Raw genomic sequence first — 21,196 nt, 5'->3', positions numbered from 1 at the left:
AACCTAATTTCTCAAACAACCAAAACTATGAACATCAACATAAGATTTACCCTAATCCCCAAAACTCACAACCTGCAACCTTTGCCAAACCCAATTTCAGAAAACATACTTAAGATTAGAGAATATGAATCCCACCCTTACCTTAGATTATTTTTTTCTGAATTCCAACGGCTGCGTTCTTCGTTCTTAGGGTTCTCTCTGACTCCTCCTCTTTTCTCCAATTGTACGTGTTATCATTTTCTTTCTCTATAACTGACTCTTAACCCTTTCTCTAATTGCTCTTCTCCCTAAAAACTACTCTCTTCGCTAATAATTATTTATTTCTAATAATAATACTCCTCCCCCACATAATAATGATATTAATACTTATAATATCAACTATTAATATATATATATATATATATATATATATATATTCCATCAAAATATATATAATAAATCAAAAAATATTCTACTAAAATGCAATAAATCAATTAAATAATAAATATTAAAAGTAGGGCGTTACATTTACAACGCAGAACTGTTTGTTGGAGTGGGTTCGAGAAAAAGGAAGGAAGCTAGGATTTTCAGTCGTTTGGAAAACCTGATAAAGGTGGAAATGACATAAATGCATTTGTTACAGTGATATGTGAAAGATGAGGTTCATATACCGGGCACAAGAATTTTTCAAGCTGTAAGTTATCTGGTTCAGTGAAATGTGAGTGTTTGTTTCGTGTGAGAGGTTATTTGTTTATTGCTGGTGGTTGAGCCTTAAAGTTGGTAACAGAAAACACAACCACGAAATGACAGATGAGTGGAAAAGTCATAAAATACGTTGGATGTCTAAACCCAAATGAAAGTATATAACTTTGTGAGTTGACAAACTCAAAGTTTCCCCTCAGGCATATTCTCACCAATTTAAGGATTAGGAGCGGTAGAATTCTCATGAAATCATTGGTTGCAAATAAGTATATGTATCAATGTAGGAAGTATGTTGATTTCGATGACGTCAAAGATATTTTATAGGTGCATCTGGATGCGCTATTAAGTTGTTTAATATGATCTCTATTGTGCTTGTGTTGCATTCCACTCTAAAGACCAACAAATACTGTTTTCCGTTGCTAGAGTTTGCTTGTGTAACTTGTACCTAGTTGACCTTCTCTATTGTATTTTCTTATATAATGTCTGAGAAGGAAGATAATGTCACTTGTGCCCTTGACATGTGTCGTGATATGTTGAATTCCAAAGATATTTCACCCAAAGTCGTTGTCCTTGATCGGGACAATGCTTTGATGAATGTTGTCGCTAATGCTTTCCCAGAGACTAGGATTGTTAGTGTGAGCTAGTGATGAGAATTAATATGAAAACGTATGAGCTGGTGATGAGAATTATCGTGAAAACGTCTATAAAAGTACAAAAGTGAACTTTGAACAATTGTGTTACTAGTGCTTATACAAAATAAGAAATGAGGAATGCTTTGATGAATGTTGTCGCTAATGCTTTCCCAGAGACTAGGACAATGTTTTGTAAGTATCACATTGGAAAAAACACACACCATTACAAAGTCAAGAGAAAGCTACTTTATTCGTGTATGCATTTCAAGTATTAAGAAGACGAAGGGGATGAAGCACCTCAAATTTAAAGAAGAGTAAGGAGGTTTAGTTATTTTTAGCCAATCCCAAAATGACATTTGTTCATGAATTAAAGTTCTTTACGCAAAACAAACAGAAGAGACCAATATAACTAGTGGAAGTACATTTAAAGCAACAACGTACACGTATATTCTTGAAGAATCAATAAGTGCTTATTTAAGTTGCATATCAGAACACACCCTATGTAAGTGTTTACCCTGGTTCTTAGCACACAAACGTTGGTTTCCGAAAATGGCTAGCTTGAGAGATCAACCAGAAGATATCGGGGAATATTGTGTTATCGTTTGAATTGAACCAAAAAAGTGTAAGAATCGGGATTGAACACGCGTCGGATCCTTGAGTAGATTGTTGAGAAAAGGGGGTAAATTGCAAGGAATTTAAAGGAAAAAAGGGTAAAATTGCATAAATGAATTAAAGGTGGTGCACAGATTCATACATCTGCGACTTGTGTACTCCTTTCTCCTATAGTGCGGATAGTTTGAGCATGTAAGTCTTGTGTTTATGCGAATTGTGACCCGTTTTCCTTAGGGAAAACTCTTATTTATACTATGTAACTGCCTAAACAGAAACCGTTGGGTGTAACCGCTAGGAACTACCCTAGACACTATTTGAATTTCAAATATTATCTCTTCAACAACAACTGCTTTTGGCTCGTATACTTGGCACCAACTTCTCTTCGATTGTCGAAGCTTCTTCGTCGAACGGCTAAGTCACTTTGTCCTCACACCTGGCGCAACTTCTGTGTCGAACTTGATCAGACTTCTCCGATACTTGAGACGAACTTGATCGACTGTATTTATTATAGCCTGTCGAAAATACAGGCTGACAAATTACCCCCCAAAAATGTCTTTTTTGTTTGTATCTTCAGATAGAAGAAGAAAGAGACGTTTTTGAATCCAGTCGAACATGATTTTCTGTCGAGAGAAATGACATCATCCTTTGTGAAAATTTAAAGGCAGTTGAAAAAACCATTTTATGACGCCATCTAATCCCACTTAGTGGGCCACGTTCCAAACATTGGGAACCACCATTCCTTTTGTTATTTTTAAATAACGGTCAATTTGAACCTTGACATTTGTTGACCATCTACAAAAAGGGGAGGAACCATTTCCTCTTCACCTCGTCAGTTCACTTTACAACTTCCATTATTTTCTTTCTCTCATCACAAGAGATTTCATTGTATTTTACCTGACGAAACCTTTTCAAAACTTCAACCAATAAACTTTTGTTACCATGATGAGTGACGTTAGCGACCCTCCACAATCTCCACCGAGGAGAGGATTACAAAGCTATTTGTAACGCCCTATTTCTATTAAAGCGATAAAACACGCGAATAAAGCATATATTCAAGAAATAGATGCTACGTCTCAACAAAATCCAAAAACAACATGCATGTATAAAAATATCTCAACAGTCGCAGCGGATACAATCATACATCTCCAAAATATACATGCCATGATATCAAGATACATCATCATATAAATCCTCCAAATCCCGACAAATGGGTCAAATCTCAAAAATAAAATAAATTCAACAATAGCATAAAGACACCGACAACCTAATCAGAGCTTAAACCTGCGACTCCAAAACGATAACGTAGATTAGCTCTCGCTATCCAAGCACTCACCAAAAGCGAAATACTCCTACACAACGTCTACCCATCCATACAGACAGCTAGGCGGTCAAAACCACTGGGGTAAGCTTTATATCAATCATAATCAACAAAAACAAACATAAGCATTCAAGGATTCATGCATATCACATATATACAACCATCCCTCCTAAAATACTAGCATCACATGATCATTATCCCCCATCCCATACATCTCAAGCTATCACGTTATTAACATACCATAGCAAGCATATTCAATCTCTAAACAAGTCTTCTACATAAGCTCATCATTATCAACAGCAATCAATGAAGAATTACTCACCTTATTCCTCATTTAACATACTTAACTCAACAAGTACAATTCATCATTTCAAAGTTATAAGCAATCAATTATCATTATCAAAGGGATCACCACATCATATATATATATATACATAACGATTCTCAACTTATTACTATTACCAAAATAATTATCATCAAATAGATTCACCAAGTGTATACGCACAAGCAAGTAAGACATACAATTAGAGTCTTATTCAATTATTCACAACCATCAACAAAATCCACCAATGTACATATACACCAATCCAAATAATCACAACATTCACCAAATTTCACCAATGCACAATTTCATCAATCACATATTCGATTATGACATGACTCATCAATTACTCAAATCCAAATGTCACAAGTATGTATTCATCAAACACACTTATCATCAACAACCATCATTCACAAGCAACAATTAAGACTCATGCCAAAATGATATGCGCCTATACCCGACACATACATGCATGTGGTACCAAATCTCCTCAAGGTCGTCACCCATGATGCAACAAAAACATCATTATCAACGGCTATAGTCAACGGCAATATGGATATAACATCCGACACGAAATATGATGCATGAACATATGACTCAATCCACCATGCATATGTTCACAACAATTCAACGGCTATAATCAACGGCTATAAATCAACGGCTATAATCAACATTCAACTATATCATATAGTTTAACAACTCCATACAATTCCTTACAATCCAAGTAAAGGAGAAAATATAACCCATGATGACAAACATCATATTCATCACCGAACAACCATTCATACATCTTCTTACATTCATATCCAACTATGCATAAAGGATTTATAAGGCAATCGGCTCTTAAAACCATTTTCAACAAGTTCGTCTATCATTCCACAATTTTACAATAATTGAAACAATTGAACCAAAACCAAATAAACAAGATCCAATGCCTCAACTAAGTATACCTCTAGGCCACTTATAAGTGCAGTAGAGTATACATTTACGTTTCACCGGCTAAATACGACGAAATTATGAGAATCACAAAATTCGTCTCTCTTTATCACTTTTCAAGAAAATCCATTTTCAATGCAAAACAAGTTAAGACTTGATGAAACCAATCACAACCATTTTTAAAAATCATATAATCAGTGTACAACCTTAACCGTACTTCAATTCCATGAGAAAAACGGTTTTCGGAAAAATCGACGTTCTTGAACAATTTTCAAAAGTTAAGTTCAAAATCACAAAATCAAGTCCAATCCCATCTATAAGATGTTCCAATGGGTTAAAGAGTGAAAACAGTAGTTAAACATGTTGAAAGAAGCATATTAGAAAGTTCGGATCGGCCCCAAAATACCCAAAACAACAAAAACGGGGGTTTGCTGTTTTTGGCAATCCTGCCCGGCACGCCATCTGTCGCCGTGGCAGGAAATGCACAGAACAGTAACCCTATTCTTGTGTTTTGCCCTTACGGGAATCCACTATTTTCAACCCCAAATCCCCAATTTTGATCCCCTTGACCCCAAATTTGTCCCAAAAGTTTGTCTATACATTTATAAACATAAAAAGGCACTCAAATCCATATAAAACTTGAATCAAAACATCATTCTATCACAAATCATCAACCAACCCATTTTTCATAAAACTTCCAAAAACAACTCAAATTCATACCATAACTCTATAATTATGATTACCCAATGTTTCAATCATCAACAACACATCTAACAACAACAACAACACCACCACCTAATCATGAAATCATCCACAATTTAACAACCACAACTTCATTCTTCATCAATTTCACACAAAAACATATCATATTCATATATACCCATTTTGACATGCAAATTCAACAACAACACAATTATCCTTCAATTCATGTACATAATCATATCACCACAATTAAGCACGAATTTCTACAACCAAATTCAAATCAACCACTTATTCAATTAAGCACATAAGCAAAAGATTAGGGAATAAGCTACAACTATTAATTATGATTGAATTCTAACCCCCTTACCTTAATTCTTCACAAACTCAAGCTAAGGCTTCACTTTAGCTCCAATCCTTGAATCCTCTACCCCCTTACCTTAATCCTTGAATCTTCAAACTCTTATCTTCTCTTGCTCTTTCTCTCTCAACCTTTTCTCAAAAATGTGTAAAATGATTATGGAACCCTATTTTCTCTAAAGACTAGAGTTTATATAGGCTCTACATACTTGGGCTCAACTCACAATGCCTTAATGGGCGTAACCCATTTACTAATCTAATTTGAAATGTTTTTTATTTTTTTGGTAGAGTCTAATTTGAAATGTTTCTATCCACTTAACGGTAAAATATAATAATAACGGTCACTTACCGGTCATAAAATAATTCACTACAACTCCCTAATACTTAGTAAAATAATAACGGCTCTCACTAAGCACTAAAAATAATCCTCATCAAAATTACTAAATTACCCCTACTCACCAAATGACCAAAATACCCCTGAGTCCAAAATGACTAAAATATCCTTCTAACACCGAATTCTACAATTCCTGACCAAAAATACATATAGAGGCAATTAATCACATAAAAGCACATATAAACACACATAAAAACAATTAAATTAAATCTAGCAAAAAATTGGGCTGATACAACTCTCCCCAACTAAAAGGAATTTTTGCCCTTGAAAATTACCTGAAGGAAACAACTCCGGATACGAAATCTTCATCCTACTATCCGATTCCCAAGTGGCACTCTCACCAGTTGGTCCAACCCAAATCACTTTAACCAAAACGATCTCTTTGCCACGCAAACGCTTCACCTCACGATCCAAATCATCCACTTGAATCACATGCGATGCATCATACACATACTTCCAAGTCTCAACTATGCATCATACACATGCGGTCAAATTATCTCTTACTTCCAAATCATCCACTTGAATCACATGCGATGCATCATACACATACTTCTGCAACTGAGACACATGAAACACATCATGAAGATTTGATAAAGGCGATGGTAACGCAATCCGATACGCTACAATCCCAACCTTCTCAACAACCTCAAACGGTCCAACAAAATGAAGAGTCAACTTCCGACACCTCAAAGCACGATCAACACCGGTTACATGATTCACTCTCAAAAACACATGATCACATACCTGAAACTTAATGTCCTTCCTCCTCTTATCATGATAACTCTTCTGCCTACTTTGAGACGCTCTCATCTTCTCTTGAATCATCTTAACTTTTTCCGTAGTCTCTTGCACAACCTCTGGTCCTAACAAAGCACTTTCACCTGACTCTTACCAACATAACGGCGTCCTACACCTCTGACCATACAAAGCCTCAAACGGTGCCATTCCGATACTAGAATGAAAATTGTTGTTATAAGTAAACTCAATCAACGATAAACATTCGACCCAACTGACACCTTGCTCCAACACACAAGCCCTCAACAAATCTTCCAAACTCTGAATAGTCCTCTCCGTCTGACCATCAGTCTGGGGATGATAAGCAGAACTCAACCTCAACTTAGTTCCTAAAGCAGCTCGCAAGCTCTCCCAAAACTTGGAAGTAAACCTCGGATCCCGATCCAATACAATACTAGAAGGAATACCATGCAATTTATCAATCTGCTCAATGTAGATCTCAGCCAACTTCGCTACAGACATACCAGTCTTGATAGGAACAAAATGTGCCGACTTCATCAACCGATCAACAATCACCTAAATCGAATCAAAACCCTTCACAGTCTTCGACAACGCTCCGACAAAATCCATAGAGATATTATCCCACTTCCACTCTGGAACAAACAACGGTTGCATCAAACCCGACGGTTTCTGATGTTTAATCTTAGACTTCTGACAAACCAAACAGGCATACACAAACTCTACGATCTCCTTCTTCATTCCAGGCCACCAAAACAACCTCTTCAAATCCTGATACATCTTAGTCGCTCCTGGATGAATACTCAGACTACTTCTGTGACCTTCTTCCAAAATCCGTCTCTTAAGCTCAAGAACACCTGATACACAAACACGATCACGAAACATCAAAACACTGTTCTCATCCAATCTAAAGTCTCCACCCTTACCTTGGTTAACCAACAACACACGAGCTTCAAGTTCCAAAACTTCCTTCTGTCCATTCTTAATCTCTTCTAAAATATTACTCGTCAGCTTCAACATTCCCATCCTCACACCCTCCGGTGTCAACTTACTAACCAAACTCAAATCTTGAAACTGCTCAATCAATTTCAACTCTTTAACCGTCAAAGCAGACATATGCAACGACTTCCTACTCAAAGCATCTGCCACCACATTCGCCTTTCCAGGATGATAACTCAATGATAGGACAAACCGCAAGTGCACGGTTTACCGTTGTAGTAATAAAAGATATCGTTCCGACAGGGAGTTATGAATTCAATTAACTTTTAACAATGATTAGATTGAAGGTTTAAAAGGTAGAAGGTTGTATTTTTGTTTAATTAAAAGAAAATAAAAATAATAAAAGAAAAGAGCCTTGGGATTATTGGTTCCTCATAATGACGAATCCTTCACAAACAAACCCTTAAACTTATAACTTTACGTTAGTCCTAATTTCTAAAGACAAGTTTCTCTTTAGCATATCAAAGCTTCTCTCGAAGTCAGTGAGTGTGTTCCTCCAACAACCACACCTATTCTCATGGGTGATTGCCTTTGGAACCCTTGAAGATCGAAACTTTATATGTCTCAAGGTTTGCTAGACTATTCTCATGTTTCGCAATCCTTGTCTAAATTCACTTGTTCGAATATCAAAGCTCCGCGTTCGCTTTATGAATTGATATTTGAGATAATGAATTAACAATTATCAAACCCTCCGCGTTCGCTTCCACAGTTTGATAATGGTTAATTCATGTTAAAACGGTGAATTTTGATTAGAAATTAAGGTTACATATAATTAAGGTATAAGGCTTGGTTTGATTCGGATTACGTCATTAGACTTATCCAACAATCTCAAGACAAGAGAAGTCTACTCACTAACGTTCATTGTAGACATAGAAGAGAAGAAGAAGAAGAATATAAAATAAATAACAAAGAAATTAAGGTGAATTTTTATTCCAAGAACAAAAGATGAATATTCGTGATGGAGAGCTACTCTATTTTAGCTTTACAATTGACTTAAAATCTAAGCAACTACAAGGGCTATTCGGCAAAACTAAAACAGGGTAACTTGGGCTTCAAGTAAAAGCAGCAAAAGGCATCCTGAGAGGTGGCACGGCCGTGCCACATATTGGCACGGACCGTGCCAAGCTTCTAACTTGGGGAACTTATATTTTGTTTCCGAATCTTTCATATTTTTGCTCCAAATCAACTCCAGACTCCTTTCTTTTGCTCCAAGGCTCCTTCCATCATATATTCGTTCCTGAAATATAAAATATGCAATTGTAGTAAAAAGATTCAAAAAGGAAATAATATTGCAATAAAATAAATTCAAATCTAAAAAAAACTAAACTAAATAACGCATAAAAATAGACTAAATATTGACTCATCACTCAACTGAAAATCGAAATCCTTAAGATACTCCAACCATCTTCTTTGCCTCATATTCAACTCCTTTTGATCAAACAAGTACTTCAAACTCTTGTGGTCACTGAACACTTCAAACTTAGAACCATACAGATAATGCCTCCAAATCTTCAACACATACACAACGGCCGCTAATTCCAGATCATGAGTCGGATAATTCTTCTCATGCACTTTCAACTGCCTCGACGCATAAGCCACAACTTGACGATTTTGCATAAGCACACCACCAAGACCCATCTTAAAAGCATCACCCTACACAACAAACAATTCATTCGGATTTGGCAAAATCAACACTGGGGCTGAAGTCAACCTCTTCTTCAACTCTTGGAAACTCTTCTCGCATAAGTTTGTCCTTTCCGAGTCAACTGCGTCAATGGCAACGCCAACTTAGAGAATCCCTCAATAAACCTCCGATAATAACCTGCCAATCCAAGAAAGCTTCTAACTTCAAAAACACACTTAGGTGATTCCCACTGCAACATTGCATCAACTTTCGACGGATCCACGGAAATACCACCTTTAGAAATCACATGACCAAGGAAACTCACTTCCCGCAACCAAAACTCACACTTCAACAACTTAGCAAACAACTTCTTCTCCTTTAAGACACCCAACACAATCCTCAAATGCTCGGCATGCTCTTCTTATGACGTTGAATATACCAAAATATCATCTATAAACACCACCACAAAACGGTCCAGAAAAGAATGAAATATCCTATTCATATATTCCATGAAGACACCTGATGGCATCACAGAATACTCATAGTGTCCATACCTTGTTCGAACACAATTTTGGATATATCTTCCGCCTTTACTATAATCTGATGATATCATGATCTCAAATCAATCTTGCTGAACACTTCCGCACCAACTAATTGATCCATCAAATCATCAATCCTCCGAAGCGGATACTAATTCTTAATCGTCACCTTGTTCAACTGCCGATAATCCACACACAACCTCATGCTTCCATCCTTCTTCTTAACCAACAACACTGGAACACCCCACGGAGAAACACTCGGCCTGATAAACTGCTTCTCGAGCAACTCTTCTAACTGCTACTTCAATTCACCCAACTCTGATGCAGACATCCGATACGACGCAAGCGAAAAAGGACTCGTTCCTGGTACCAAATCAATTGCAAACTCAACTTCCCTCTCTGGCGGTAACTCGGTAATGTCGTCCAGAAAAACTTCTGGAAACTCTTGCACTACCGGCACATCACCAACTCCTTTCTCACCACTTTCCTTCATGGAAACAAACATCATAAACACACTAGCTTCACCGTCCAAATACTTCTTCACTTGCTCTGCGGTTAAGAACTTCCCACCTACCTCAGCTACTGGCTTAGAAAACGTTATACTCTTGGTCAAACAATTAATGTTAACGCAAAAAGTCAACATCCAGTCCATACCAAAAATCACGTCCATATGCTTCAACGAAAAGCACACAAGATCCAACTCAAAATCAACAGGAACCTTAACACAAGCCACAACCAACTGAGCATCTGCAGCCAAAGATACCTTCCCTTGCCAGACCCAACAAACCTGAAGCAACCTGCTACTCCCCCACAAAGCTCAAACCCATCTAAAGAACGAAACAACACAACAAGTACCAACAGTACTCCCGTACATGTCGCATACAACAGGGAATTCAACGGGTTTTGGTCTGGACAAGATCGACCACGGCTCTGATACCAACTTGTAACGTTATTTTCAAAGTGCGTTATTTTCCTACTGGTACCTATCTTACGGCTTAGATTGGTCACAATCCTAGCTATGTTTGGCGAAGTATCATGCGTGCAAGATTTGTAGTGCGTGGAGGTGCAAAGTGGAGCATAGGTTCAGGTGCGTCCATTCCTATTCTAAATGAACCTTGGTTACCTAATGGAGAATGTATTCGTAGTGATATACCAGGAGCTCACTTTGTTCAAAACTTTGCTATCAATAGTTTGATGAATTTACATGCTAAAAGTTGGAATGAACACACAGTTAGACAGGTTTTCAGTGTTGATATTGCAGATAAGATTCTACACACGCCTCTCATTCCCTAGGTTGATGCCGATAGAATAATCTAGAAAGCAGAAAGAAATGGATGTTACTCCGTACGTATTGCTTACAAGTTGTGTGTATCAGAGTTGGTTGATTCCTCCTATCTGTGGCACCCGGGTTATTGGACTGGCATTTGCAATCTCAAAGTTCCCCCAAAGGTAAAAAATTTATTGGACTGGCATGCTTCCATCCTTCTTCTTAACCAACAACACTGGAGCACCCCACGGAGAAACACTCAGCCTGATAAACCGCTTCTCGAGCAACTCTTCTAACTACTGCTTCAATTCACCCAACTTTGATGTAGACATCCGATACGGCGCAACCAAAATAGGACTCGTTCCTTGTACCAAATCAATTGCAAACTCAACTTCCCTCTCTAACGGTAACTCAATAATTCGTCCGGAAAAACTTCTGGAAACTCTTGCACTACCGGCACATCACCAACTCCTTTCTCACCACTTTCCTTCAAGGAAACAAACATCATAAACACACTAGCTTCACCGTCCAAAGACTTCTTCACTTGCTCCGCGGTTAAGAACTTCCCACCTACCTCAGCTACTGGCTTAGAAAACGTTATACTCTTGGTCAAACAATTAATGTTAACACAAAAAGTCAACATCCAGTCCATACCAAAAATCATGTCCATATGCTTCAACAGAAAACACACAAGATCCAACTTAAAATCAACAGGAACCTTAACACAAACCACAACCAACTGAGCCTCTGCAGCTAAAGATACCTTTCCTTGCCAGACCCAACAAACCTGAAGCAACCTGCTACTCCCCCACTAAGCTCAAACCCGCCTAAAGAATGGAACAACACAACAAGTACCGACAGTACTCCCGTACATGTCGCATACAACAGGGAATTCAACGGGTTTTGGTCTGGACAAGACCGACCACGGCTGTGATACCGACTTGTAAAGTTATTTTCAAAGTGCGTTATTTTCATACTGGTACCTATCATACAACTCAGATTGGTCACAATCCTAGCTATGTTTGGCGAAGTATCATGCGTGCAAGATTCGTAGTGCGTGGAGGTGCAAAGTGGAGCATAGGTTCAGGTGCGTCCATTCCTATTCTAAATGAACCTTGGTTACCTAATGGAGAATGTATTCGTAGTGATATACCAGGAGCTCACTTTGTTCAAAACTTTCCTATCAATAGTTTGATGAATTTACATGCTAAAAGTTGGAATGAACACACAGTTAGACAGGTTTTCAGTGTTGAAATTGCAGATAAGATTCTACACACGCCTCTCATTCCCCAGATTGATGCCTATAGAATAATCTAGAAAGCATAAATAAATGGACGTTACTTCGTACGTAGTGCTTACAAGTTGTGTGTATCAGAGTTGGTTGATTCCTCCTATCTGTGGCGCTCGGGTTATTGGACTGGCATTTGCAATCTCAAAGTTCCCCTAAAGGTAAAAAATTTAATTTGGCGTATTTGCAGGGGCAGTTTACCAACGAGAGTGCGTCTGCTTAACAAAGGCGTCACTTGTCCAACAAATTGTGCTAGCTGTGAATCAGAACATGAAGATTTCACCCATGTATTTTTCTCTTGTCTGTTTGCCATCCAAGTTTGGAACAAAACCGGCCTCTGGGGGTCCATTCAACATGCTCTTTCATCTTCCGTGTCAGCTATAGATGCCATTTTTTCACTACTTCAGAACTTGTCTACTGATTTATCTCAACGTCTAGAAAATGTCATTTGGAGCACCTGGAAACATCGTAACCTTAGAGTTTGGGACAATGTAACAAAAACTAGCGCAACAGTGGTGGAGCGAGCTCGAAACATGGTTGTCGACTGGCAACTAGCAAACACACCTGATGTTACTGTAACCACCACCCACCATCCGTCTTCATCGACTCTTAGTGGGGAGTCTTCCACTTTGAGAATACGTAATGGCAGTCAGTGGAAGCATCCTATGCCGGGGAGGTATAAATGTAACATCGATGCCGCTTTCTCTAATTCCCTCAATCGAACAGGTATTGGTATTTGTATTTGGGAGTCGGATGGTAGTTTTGTGTTGGCAAAAACTGTGACGCACCCTTGTTTTCTTCTGGAAGATGTGGGCGAAGCGTTCAGATTGCACTTAGCTTTGCAATGTTTAAGTGATATGTAGTTTGATAATGTGGATTTTGAATCGGATTCGAAGTTGACAGCTGATGCTTTTCTCTCTGACAGGAATGACACGTCTGATTTTGGTTGCATTATTTCTTCTTGTCGCTCTTTGTTTACCTCTTTATTTTCTAACTCTAGGGTGGAGTTTGTTAGGCGACAAGCTAACGGGGTTGCTCACGCTCTTGCTAGAGAAGGCACGTTACTAGCTAGTCCCGCTGTTTATTATGATATACCCAATTGTATTGAATCTCTCATTATTAATGAAATGCTATAAGCAAGTTTCCTTTCAAAAAAAAAAATCTTTTAGTACGTGTGAAATGTCTAAAACGTCATATAATTTAAAACAGAGGGAGTATGTACTACGTGTAGATGTTTTAAACAGACATACGATTGCCTTCCATGAGGTCCAAGAAACAGTTGGGAGGATAATGGATGAACCGAATTTGCCAATGGCAATGAATAGAACCTTTCACATTTGGGTGATTATTAAATAGGAGTATCTTTTTATTAAACAAAACAATTAAGGTCCTCTAAACTAACATGCAATGCCACAAAAACCACCGATTTTATTAATTGATTAAAATTAATGTACTTTCTCTGATCATTGTTATAAACAATAAACTATTTTTCAGGTTTATTAAATAATTGATGCATATGGTCTATATTATTAACCATGTACATTAGTTATTCAATGAACCTACAAAATGATTTTTCACTTATAATAGTAATTAAAAGGATTATATCTAATGAATTATATAATTTAAAATTTGAACCCAAATCAAATCGGTTGTCTTCTCTCATGCAACTAAGAAAAAACCCGGGTGTTATTACTTGTAGGGCGTAACCTCCTCCTCCCTCTATGTGTTGTGAAATGGTAACAAGTTGTATACATTCAAGCCTACTTATGAATTAAGACAAGGGAATCCCCTCTGATTCAAACTCCAAGAAACGAGCCCTACATTTCTCACCTCTTGTATCGTCTTCACAAAGGTCAAGAAATCTCAATTAAGATTCATCAAATCTGTTTGAAAATTTCATATGTATATTACCTTTGAAGATTAACCTTGCCAAGTCAAGAACTTTCTATTATGAGTGTGACCCTAATGCTAAAATTCAAAATCTCAATGCATTACCTAACATCAACAACACCTCGCTCTAGATAATTATGTCGAATTCCCTATTCTGAAAGATAGACCTAAGAAAAGTGACAATAATTTCGTCATTGAGAAAATGAAAACTCGTTTGGCCTATTGGAAACGTAGGGTTATAACATAACAAACCCGAAAGGTTGGCTCCTGCCACATCAGGTTTATCTTCAATTCCTACTTACTACATGCAAGTTTCTTAGGTCCCTCAAAATATTTCTGACTTCATATATCCGACCACTCTACATTTCATTTGGAAAAGTTCTAACAACACTAGCCTAAACTTAGTGAGTTGGGGCAAAATTTCTTGACCCAACTTGGAATCTGCATGGCAAGGGATTTTATACTTCTATTTTGGGTAATCTTGTCTGGGATATGCTTCAAGGGACTAACAAGTTTTTGGTGAATATTTTGTCACATAATACACATTTGGAGTTTGTATTATCTCATATACCAACACTACTGTTTCCTCTACTTGGAGTTCCATAATTAAAGATAAAAACATTCTTAAGCAAGAATTTAATTGGCAGGCGAGTTGTTATGAAACATGGCATCCATGGATGAAGGAGAGAAAAACTAAGAATTTACTTGTCTATGTGCCAAGGACTTGGTCATGTACAATGAATCAAGTTTATTCCACATAGACACAACAATAGCCTCCCTTGCTACCTCTCTCAACACTGTATCCCCAAAACACAGAATGATGGCACTGACCGCTTTATCATTAATCCCAGTCTTCTCAACAGGTGTTATATGCGCAGGCATCTGTGCTTCTCCCATCAATGCTTCGACACACTTTTGTTGAATTAGAAAAGCCCTCATCTTTGCCTTCCACAACCCGAAGTCGTTACTACCGGTAAACTTCTCAACCCCCACTTCGAACCCATGATATATGGTTATTGATTTGACCCTTACCCCACGGTGGGCGCCAATTTTGTGAATTCGTTAAAAATCACACCAATAAAAACTTGATGTATGGAGCAAATTAATCAAGCAACGAAAACAACGTGTGTGAAAGTTATAAACACGAGCAAAAGTAGAAAACAGAGAGAGAGAGAGAGAGTGAGAGTGCGTGTGAGAGAGAGAGAGAGAGAGAGAGAGAACACGAAATTTGTTTAGCCAGTTCGGTCCAATACTGACCTAGTCTGGGGGGAGAGAGCAGCTTTATGTTCCACTATAATGATGAGTAATGTAACTTTACAAAGAGATATCAAAAAGATACAAGAATCAGTCCTTAAACCTAATTCTATCCAAAGTTCTGAATCTCTTCCCGTGACCAAGAGACTCAGTCCTAATAGTATTTCTATAAGGTGAATCAATGGTGATTCTATCCCAACCCTAGTGTTTGTTGCCAAGAGAACACTCTACAAACTCTAATTTTATTGTTGGCTTCTAAACTCTTGTTTTCTACTCTCTCATATTTTCATCTTATACAAGATGTGTATTCATAGAGAAATATAACTCATAAATTTGAAACAAATATCATGTTGAAGATACGTTTTTTTTCCTCCTTCAGCGCAAAATAAATGTGCATCAAATATTCCCTCTAAAAATATGTTTGCATCAAATCTTCCATCATATGGTACAAAAATATATTTATTGTCCATAAATATATTTTCAGCAACAATCTTCTGGAAGTACAAAATATATTTGAAACAAATATTTTATATTTTTAGCAACAATATTCTTCATCCATCAAATTTTGAGTCAATAAATTAATCTCATAAAAAAATTTATTATGAAAGTAGTTTTTTTTTTTAAGCTGAATATGAATAGTAGCTTATTTTAAGTATGATTTTTTTTTTGAATAAATTAATAGCATGAATAATTATAGAATAAAGGGATATTTTAATAAATCCCCTAAAACAATGTTTTATGAGATTTTACATTATTTATATATTTAATCAAATATTGATTGGTAACGATAAATAAAATATGATTTTTGTCCTCGTGAGCTTAGCTCAGTTGGTAGGGACATTGCATAAAATATGCAAGGTCCAGGGAACCCTGGCCACCACCAAAAAAAATAAAATAAAATATGATTTTATTTTATTCCCTCAAAAAAAATATGATTTTATTTTATAAGATTTGGAAATAAAATATGAAGCAGTACATAATAATAAAAAAATAAATATAGTTTGATTCTCTAACAAGGGATCTAGAAAAAGACAGAAACCCTCGAGAAGAAAAAAATATATATATCACTGTCCAGTCCATGTCAAACAACACTCGCAAGCAAAGAAAAAAAGAAAGAAAGAAACCTTTGCTTTGAGAGACATGAAACCACCGCATTCAATTCGAGAAGACTGCAAAGCTCTTCGTCAAGAACTCGAATGGCATGAAAATTCGATCCACAGATGGCGCATCGACAGTCGAGCAGCAGAAGAACACTTGAAATTTGTTAAAAACGAGTTGAAATTGTGTAGCGGCGACCTCTATGCTAAGCTGAGAGAGTTTGATTGTCTAACCAGGTCGGTTGATGAAAAAGAACAACGCTTGCAATCTATTCAACATGAGTTGAATGCTAAGAAGAGAGAGTTGATGAAAGAAAGAAACTATGAGGTTGATGAAAAAGAGAAAAGGCTTCGAGAAAAGGGCAGGGATATCGAAAATCAGTACAAACATCTCAAGTCGAAACAACAAGAGATTGAAGAAAGAGAGAAAGATCTCCAAACAAAGGAGGCGCAGTTTGTAGAACAAGAAAAGGCTCATGAAGGAAAGGTGAAGTACCTTGAGTCGAGGTTTGTAGAGCTGCAGGAGCTTGAATCAAGAATTCAAACCCAACGTAAGGAACAGGAGGAGAAATTTGAAGAAAGAGAGAAGGATCTTCGATCAAAGGAGGAGCAGTTTTTAGAACAAGAAAAGGCGCATGAAGGAAGGGTGAAGTGCCTTGAGTCGAAGTTTGTAGAGCTGCAGGAACTTGAATCAATAGTTGAAAAAAGAGAGAAGGTGCTTCGTTCAAATGAGGAGGACTATGATAAACAATTGCATGTGCTTCTTTGGGAAGAAAAGAAGTTGGAACTGAGATTAAAGGATCTTGAGACCAAACAAAATCAGTTTGAAGATCAGGAGAAGCAGTTCAAACTGAGAGAAAAGCATCTTGAGACGAAAGAAAAACAGTCTGAAGATCGAGAACGCTTCAACCTTGTGAAACAATTTGGATCCATACATAGTCAAGTTTCGGCTGTTCTTCGAGCATCATCCGACCCTGCTAAACTGGTGTTAGATGCAATACAAGTTTTTTGTCCTTCTCATGTACGTAACCTTTTGGTGGATGAACTATATAAAACTTCACCAGTCCTTAGTTTACATGTAAAAGAAGAAGCAATCAAATTTGCAACTGAGTGGAAGGCAAATTTATCTGTACTTACTAAGGATAATTTGGAGGTGCTGAATTATTTCAAGTTTGTTGCTACTTTTGATATTGGTTCATGTCAGGCTCCACAAGTCCTTTCTGGTCCTCTTAAACTACCAGGTAAATAATGTGAATTATTTTGCATTGTTTTTGCATCATTACTTGTTGATTGTAATTTGAAATAATGTGATTCATGACTATTGCCTCAGTGATTTTGTATACCAATACATTTTCCTTCCAACCTATGTAAGTATTTAATGTTAAATGACACTTATTCATCTCAATCAATGGCATTTTAGTTAATCTCCAAACAGCACCGAATCCAGCACAACTTGTTTTGGATATAATTCGGAATCCTAAGCTTCGACGGGATGAAGGCATAATTATTGGGAAGAGCCAAATATTTCTGTTACACCAGCTGACGAGAAACTATCCACATATTGATCCCGGCATAAAATACGAGGCAATGAACCTGGCACTTGAGTTGAAAGAGACCGCGAGAGGATGTGCTGAAAATTCTTTGGTGGTTCTTGGTTTTCTACTGCTTTTGTCAGGTTATGGATTATTTCCTCATTCTAATTTTAACGAAGATGAAGTATTGAAGCTTTTTGAGGTTGTTGCTCATCACAAGGAAGCTGTAGAGCTGTTTTGGACCCTTGGTTTCGTGGACAAAATAAATGGTATGTTTGTTAAAGATGTTTTTTTTTTTCCGGTCATTAGACATTTTTTCGATATATATACCATATGCATACTATTGTTTAAAAAAACCAGAGGGAAAATAGTGTTTCCATCGCATCAGTCTCATTCCAAAGAAAAGAAACGCACTAGATATTTTCTGTTTGAAGAAAGTTCATTCCATATTTTGTTAAAGAATGATTGACAGCTTGCTTGATACTTGGAATTTAATCTCTGTGTGTGTGTGTGTGTGCATACGTCTTCCTTTTCTAAATAATCTTAGATGTTCTATTTTTTACTTCTAATCTCTCTGTGTGTATGCTTGTGTATATTTTGCATATACTTTGCATCTTCTAAACAATCTTAGACATTCTGTTTTTGACTTTAAAGTATTTGTACGTGCATGTTTTATAGATAATTCAAACGATCCCTTTCTGGCTGTATCATTTTGTCTTGAATAAGTTAGTAATAGCATCTTCCAATTCTTTTGTTGATTTTTCTGAAGTAATAACTGGAGGAACTTTTCTTGTTTGATTTGATGAAGTAAAATTACATTGTTCCGCAGATTTTGTGGATAATCTTATAAAGAATCTGCGGCATATTGGAGCTGTTAGATTCATTTCTGCATATAATTTGGCTGACAAGTGCAGACTAGTTAGTATCATGCTGCAAATAGAGATGGAGAAAGCAAAACAGATTTCCTACGAAGTTGTTCGCAGAGAAAAACACCGTGAACCAAAGGTTCTATTTCCCTATTCAAATTCTACCTCATTACATTTTTAGTATTCATATAGTTGCATGCCAGTAATATATTAAATTTCAGGTTAAGGCCAGAGATAAAGAAATTGCTAGTCTGAGGGATATTCTACAGTGCATTTCAGATTGCAACCTAGAGTATCACCACAATCTAGTTGCTGAGATTAAAAAGCGCATTTTTGTATTAGAACAAGAAAACCAGAGGGAAAATAGTGTTGCCATCGCATCAGAGTCTCTTTCCAGCGAAAAGAAACGCGCTAGAAAAGCAGTGTCTACGAATCAAGTTAAAGAAGAACAGCTAGGTACTAAGAATCAAGTTAGAGTGCAACAACGTGAAGGAAAACAACCTCTAGTTGAAATGCGACAAAGTCAAGAATGGAAACATGTCAATGAGCAGGAAGACTATAAATTATCACATCAGTTTGGCAACATAAAGCGTCTTAGAACAAATGTGGCTTCCTCTTCCAACATAGTTCCTCACTACAACCAACATGCTTTTATAACTACTAGTGAAATGCCAGCTTCACAATTTGCTAATCGTAATCATGCAGTACTGTTTCAAAATGAAGTGGGAAAATTCTTTCACCACTTCGGGCCCCATCAGTGAAGTGGTGTGAATTCATTATTTAGTAGTAGTTAAGTTTTGGGAAGACTCTGTGGGATTTTACTCCCATCTTTGTTAGGGAAGAGTTTTTCCGTAATAGTTATGGTCTTTTTTAATTTAAGATTTCGTTGTATAGGTACCTTACAAATTACTAAATTTTGTTTATGTGCCTTCTTTTGTGAGATCATAATAACTTGACAATGAAAAATAGGAGACAGAAACACACGCAACACAATAACGCAGTAACAAGAAACGAATTTAAGCTGCAGCATATTTCGGTTATGCAACAGAGAAACATAAACAAAAAACGCAGCAGCTTGTGATATGTATAAAATGCAGAAACATAAAAATATAGACAATTTATGAGAGACAGAGATTCACTCAAAGGCTCTTACACCTGTAAACACAATTTCAGCACAACGTCACAGAGAGGCCAAGCAGATATACATTGTTGGAGTATCACATAATATGTGAAATATATGGCTAAGCTATGTCTTTGAATCAACGATAGAAAACAAATAAGCATTTGAATCAATTTGACAGTAATTAAAGAAAGGTCTCCCTGACGTTGGTAAGATAGCTAGTAAAAGTTCACAACCCATCATACGTATGATGATAAAAGGGGCTGAACATTGTCTTTCAAGAAGGTTAGAAAAATATCCGTGTTTCTCAAAGCTGGTTTGACGAAGAAGACGACATGTTTCTCAAAGCTCTTTAACTATTTGTCTCTCCACCTACCTCACATATCACAAACTATGTAAGAAGGTAAAACCAACTCAAGCTTGCTTCAATGATGTTGTAACACCCATACTAGACGTATCTAGAATGTCTAGCATATACGTTAGTTTAGTACTGGATATATTAAAAATTTACAACATAAAAACTTCGAATGAATATCGTATACAACAAATGTGTTCGTACAATAAGATTATAACTCAACTTTTCTAAAATATGATAAAGGCATCCTTGAATATCCATATCATGCTGCAGCTGGTACGAACGAACACTTGCTGAAACATCCATCCGGCTACTAGCTTGCTAATCCATCCTGATATCTGAAACAAATAAGGATTGGGATGAGACATAACGTCTCAGTGAGTTCCACATAACCCTAGGCTATAGGCAACCACGGGGAAACCTACGGTCACCACGTGTCTACAATACAACCTGCCGGTTGATTATACGTGTGTGGGGACTTGCTTACTTAGAAGGTCGTGCTTGCTAGGGCCGTCATAATATTCTTAACTTGTTATAGGCTTCTCTTCTTATATGTGTCATGGCGGTTAAATGGGAATCTAAAACCGCATTGCCAAGAATACGCTCTACGTATCGAGGCCTAACATATACTACTATCATGACACGCTTCTAAACCGGA

General features: G+C 37.0%; 2 protein-coding genes across 3 annotated transcripts; both read left to right on the top strand.

Moving 5' to 3' along the window:
• Window positions 1-1,160: 1,160 nt before the first annotated feature.
• LOC146929707 (uncharacterized) lies at window positions 1,161-13,287 on the top strand. Its single transcript, XM_085707392.1, has 4 exons — window positions 1,161-1,310; window positions 10,869-11,108; window positions 11,245-11,318; window positions 12,615-13,287. Exons 1-4 carry the CDS (start codon window positions 1,161-1,163, stop codon window positions 13,285-13,287), a joined length of 1,137 nt encoding a protein of 378 aa, XP_085563518.1.
• Window positions 13,288-16,677: 3,390 nt separating this feature from the next.
• On the top strand, window positions 16,678-20,003 carry LOC146929706 (FRIGIDA-like protein 5). Of its 2 annotated transcripts, none has more exons than XR_015008287.1 (3): window positions 16,678-18,466; window positions 19,027-19,202; window positions 19,285-20,003. XR_015008287.1 is itself a non-coding variant. In XM_085708247.1 (3 exons), the coding sequence occupies exons 1-3, from the start codon at window positions 18,253-18,255 to the stop codon at window positions 19,822-19,824; spliced, it is 930 nt and encodes a 309-aa protein (XP_085564373.1). In that variant the 5' UTR covers window positions 16,702-18,252; the 3' UTR covers window positions 19,825-20,003. The 2 variants fall into 2 exon arrangements, 1 of the variants encoding a protein (XP_085564373.1); XM_085708247.1 differs by having other exon boundaries at window positions 16,702-18,466.
• Window positions 20,004-21,196: the final 1,193 nt, after the last annotated feature.

This window comes from Medicago sativa, chromosome 4 (genome assembly GCF_051527215.1).
Source record: "Medicago sativa cultivar Bolivia chromosome 4, Bolivia_mono, whole genome shotgun sequence".
NCBI classification, from domain to species: domain Eukaryota; kingdom Viridiplantae; phylum Streptophyta; class Magnoliopsida; order Fabales; family Fabaceae; genus Medicago; species Medicago sativa.
Note: the sequence above shows the minus strand (reverse complement) of the source record. Positions and strands in the feature narration are given on the sequence as shown.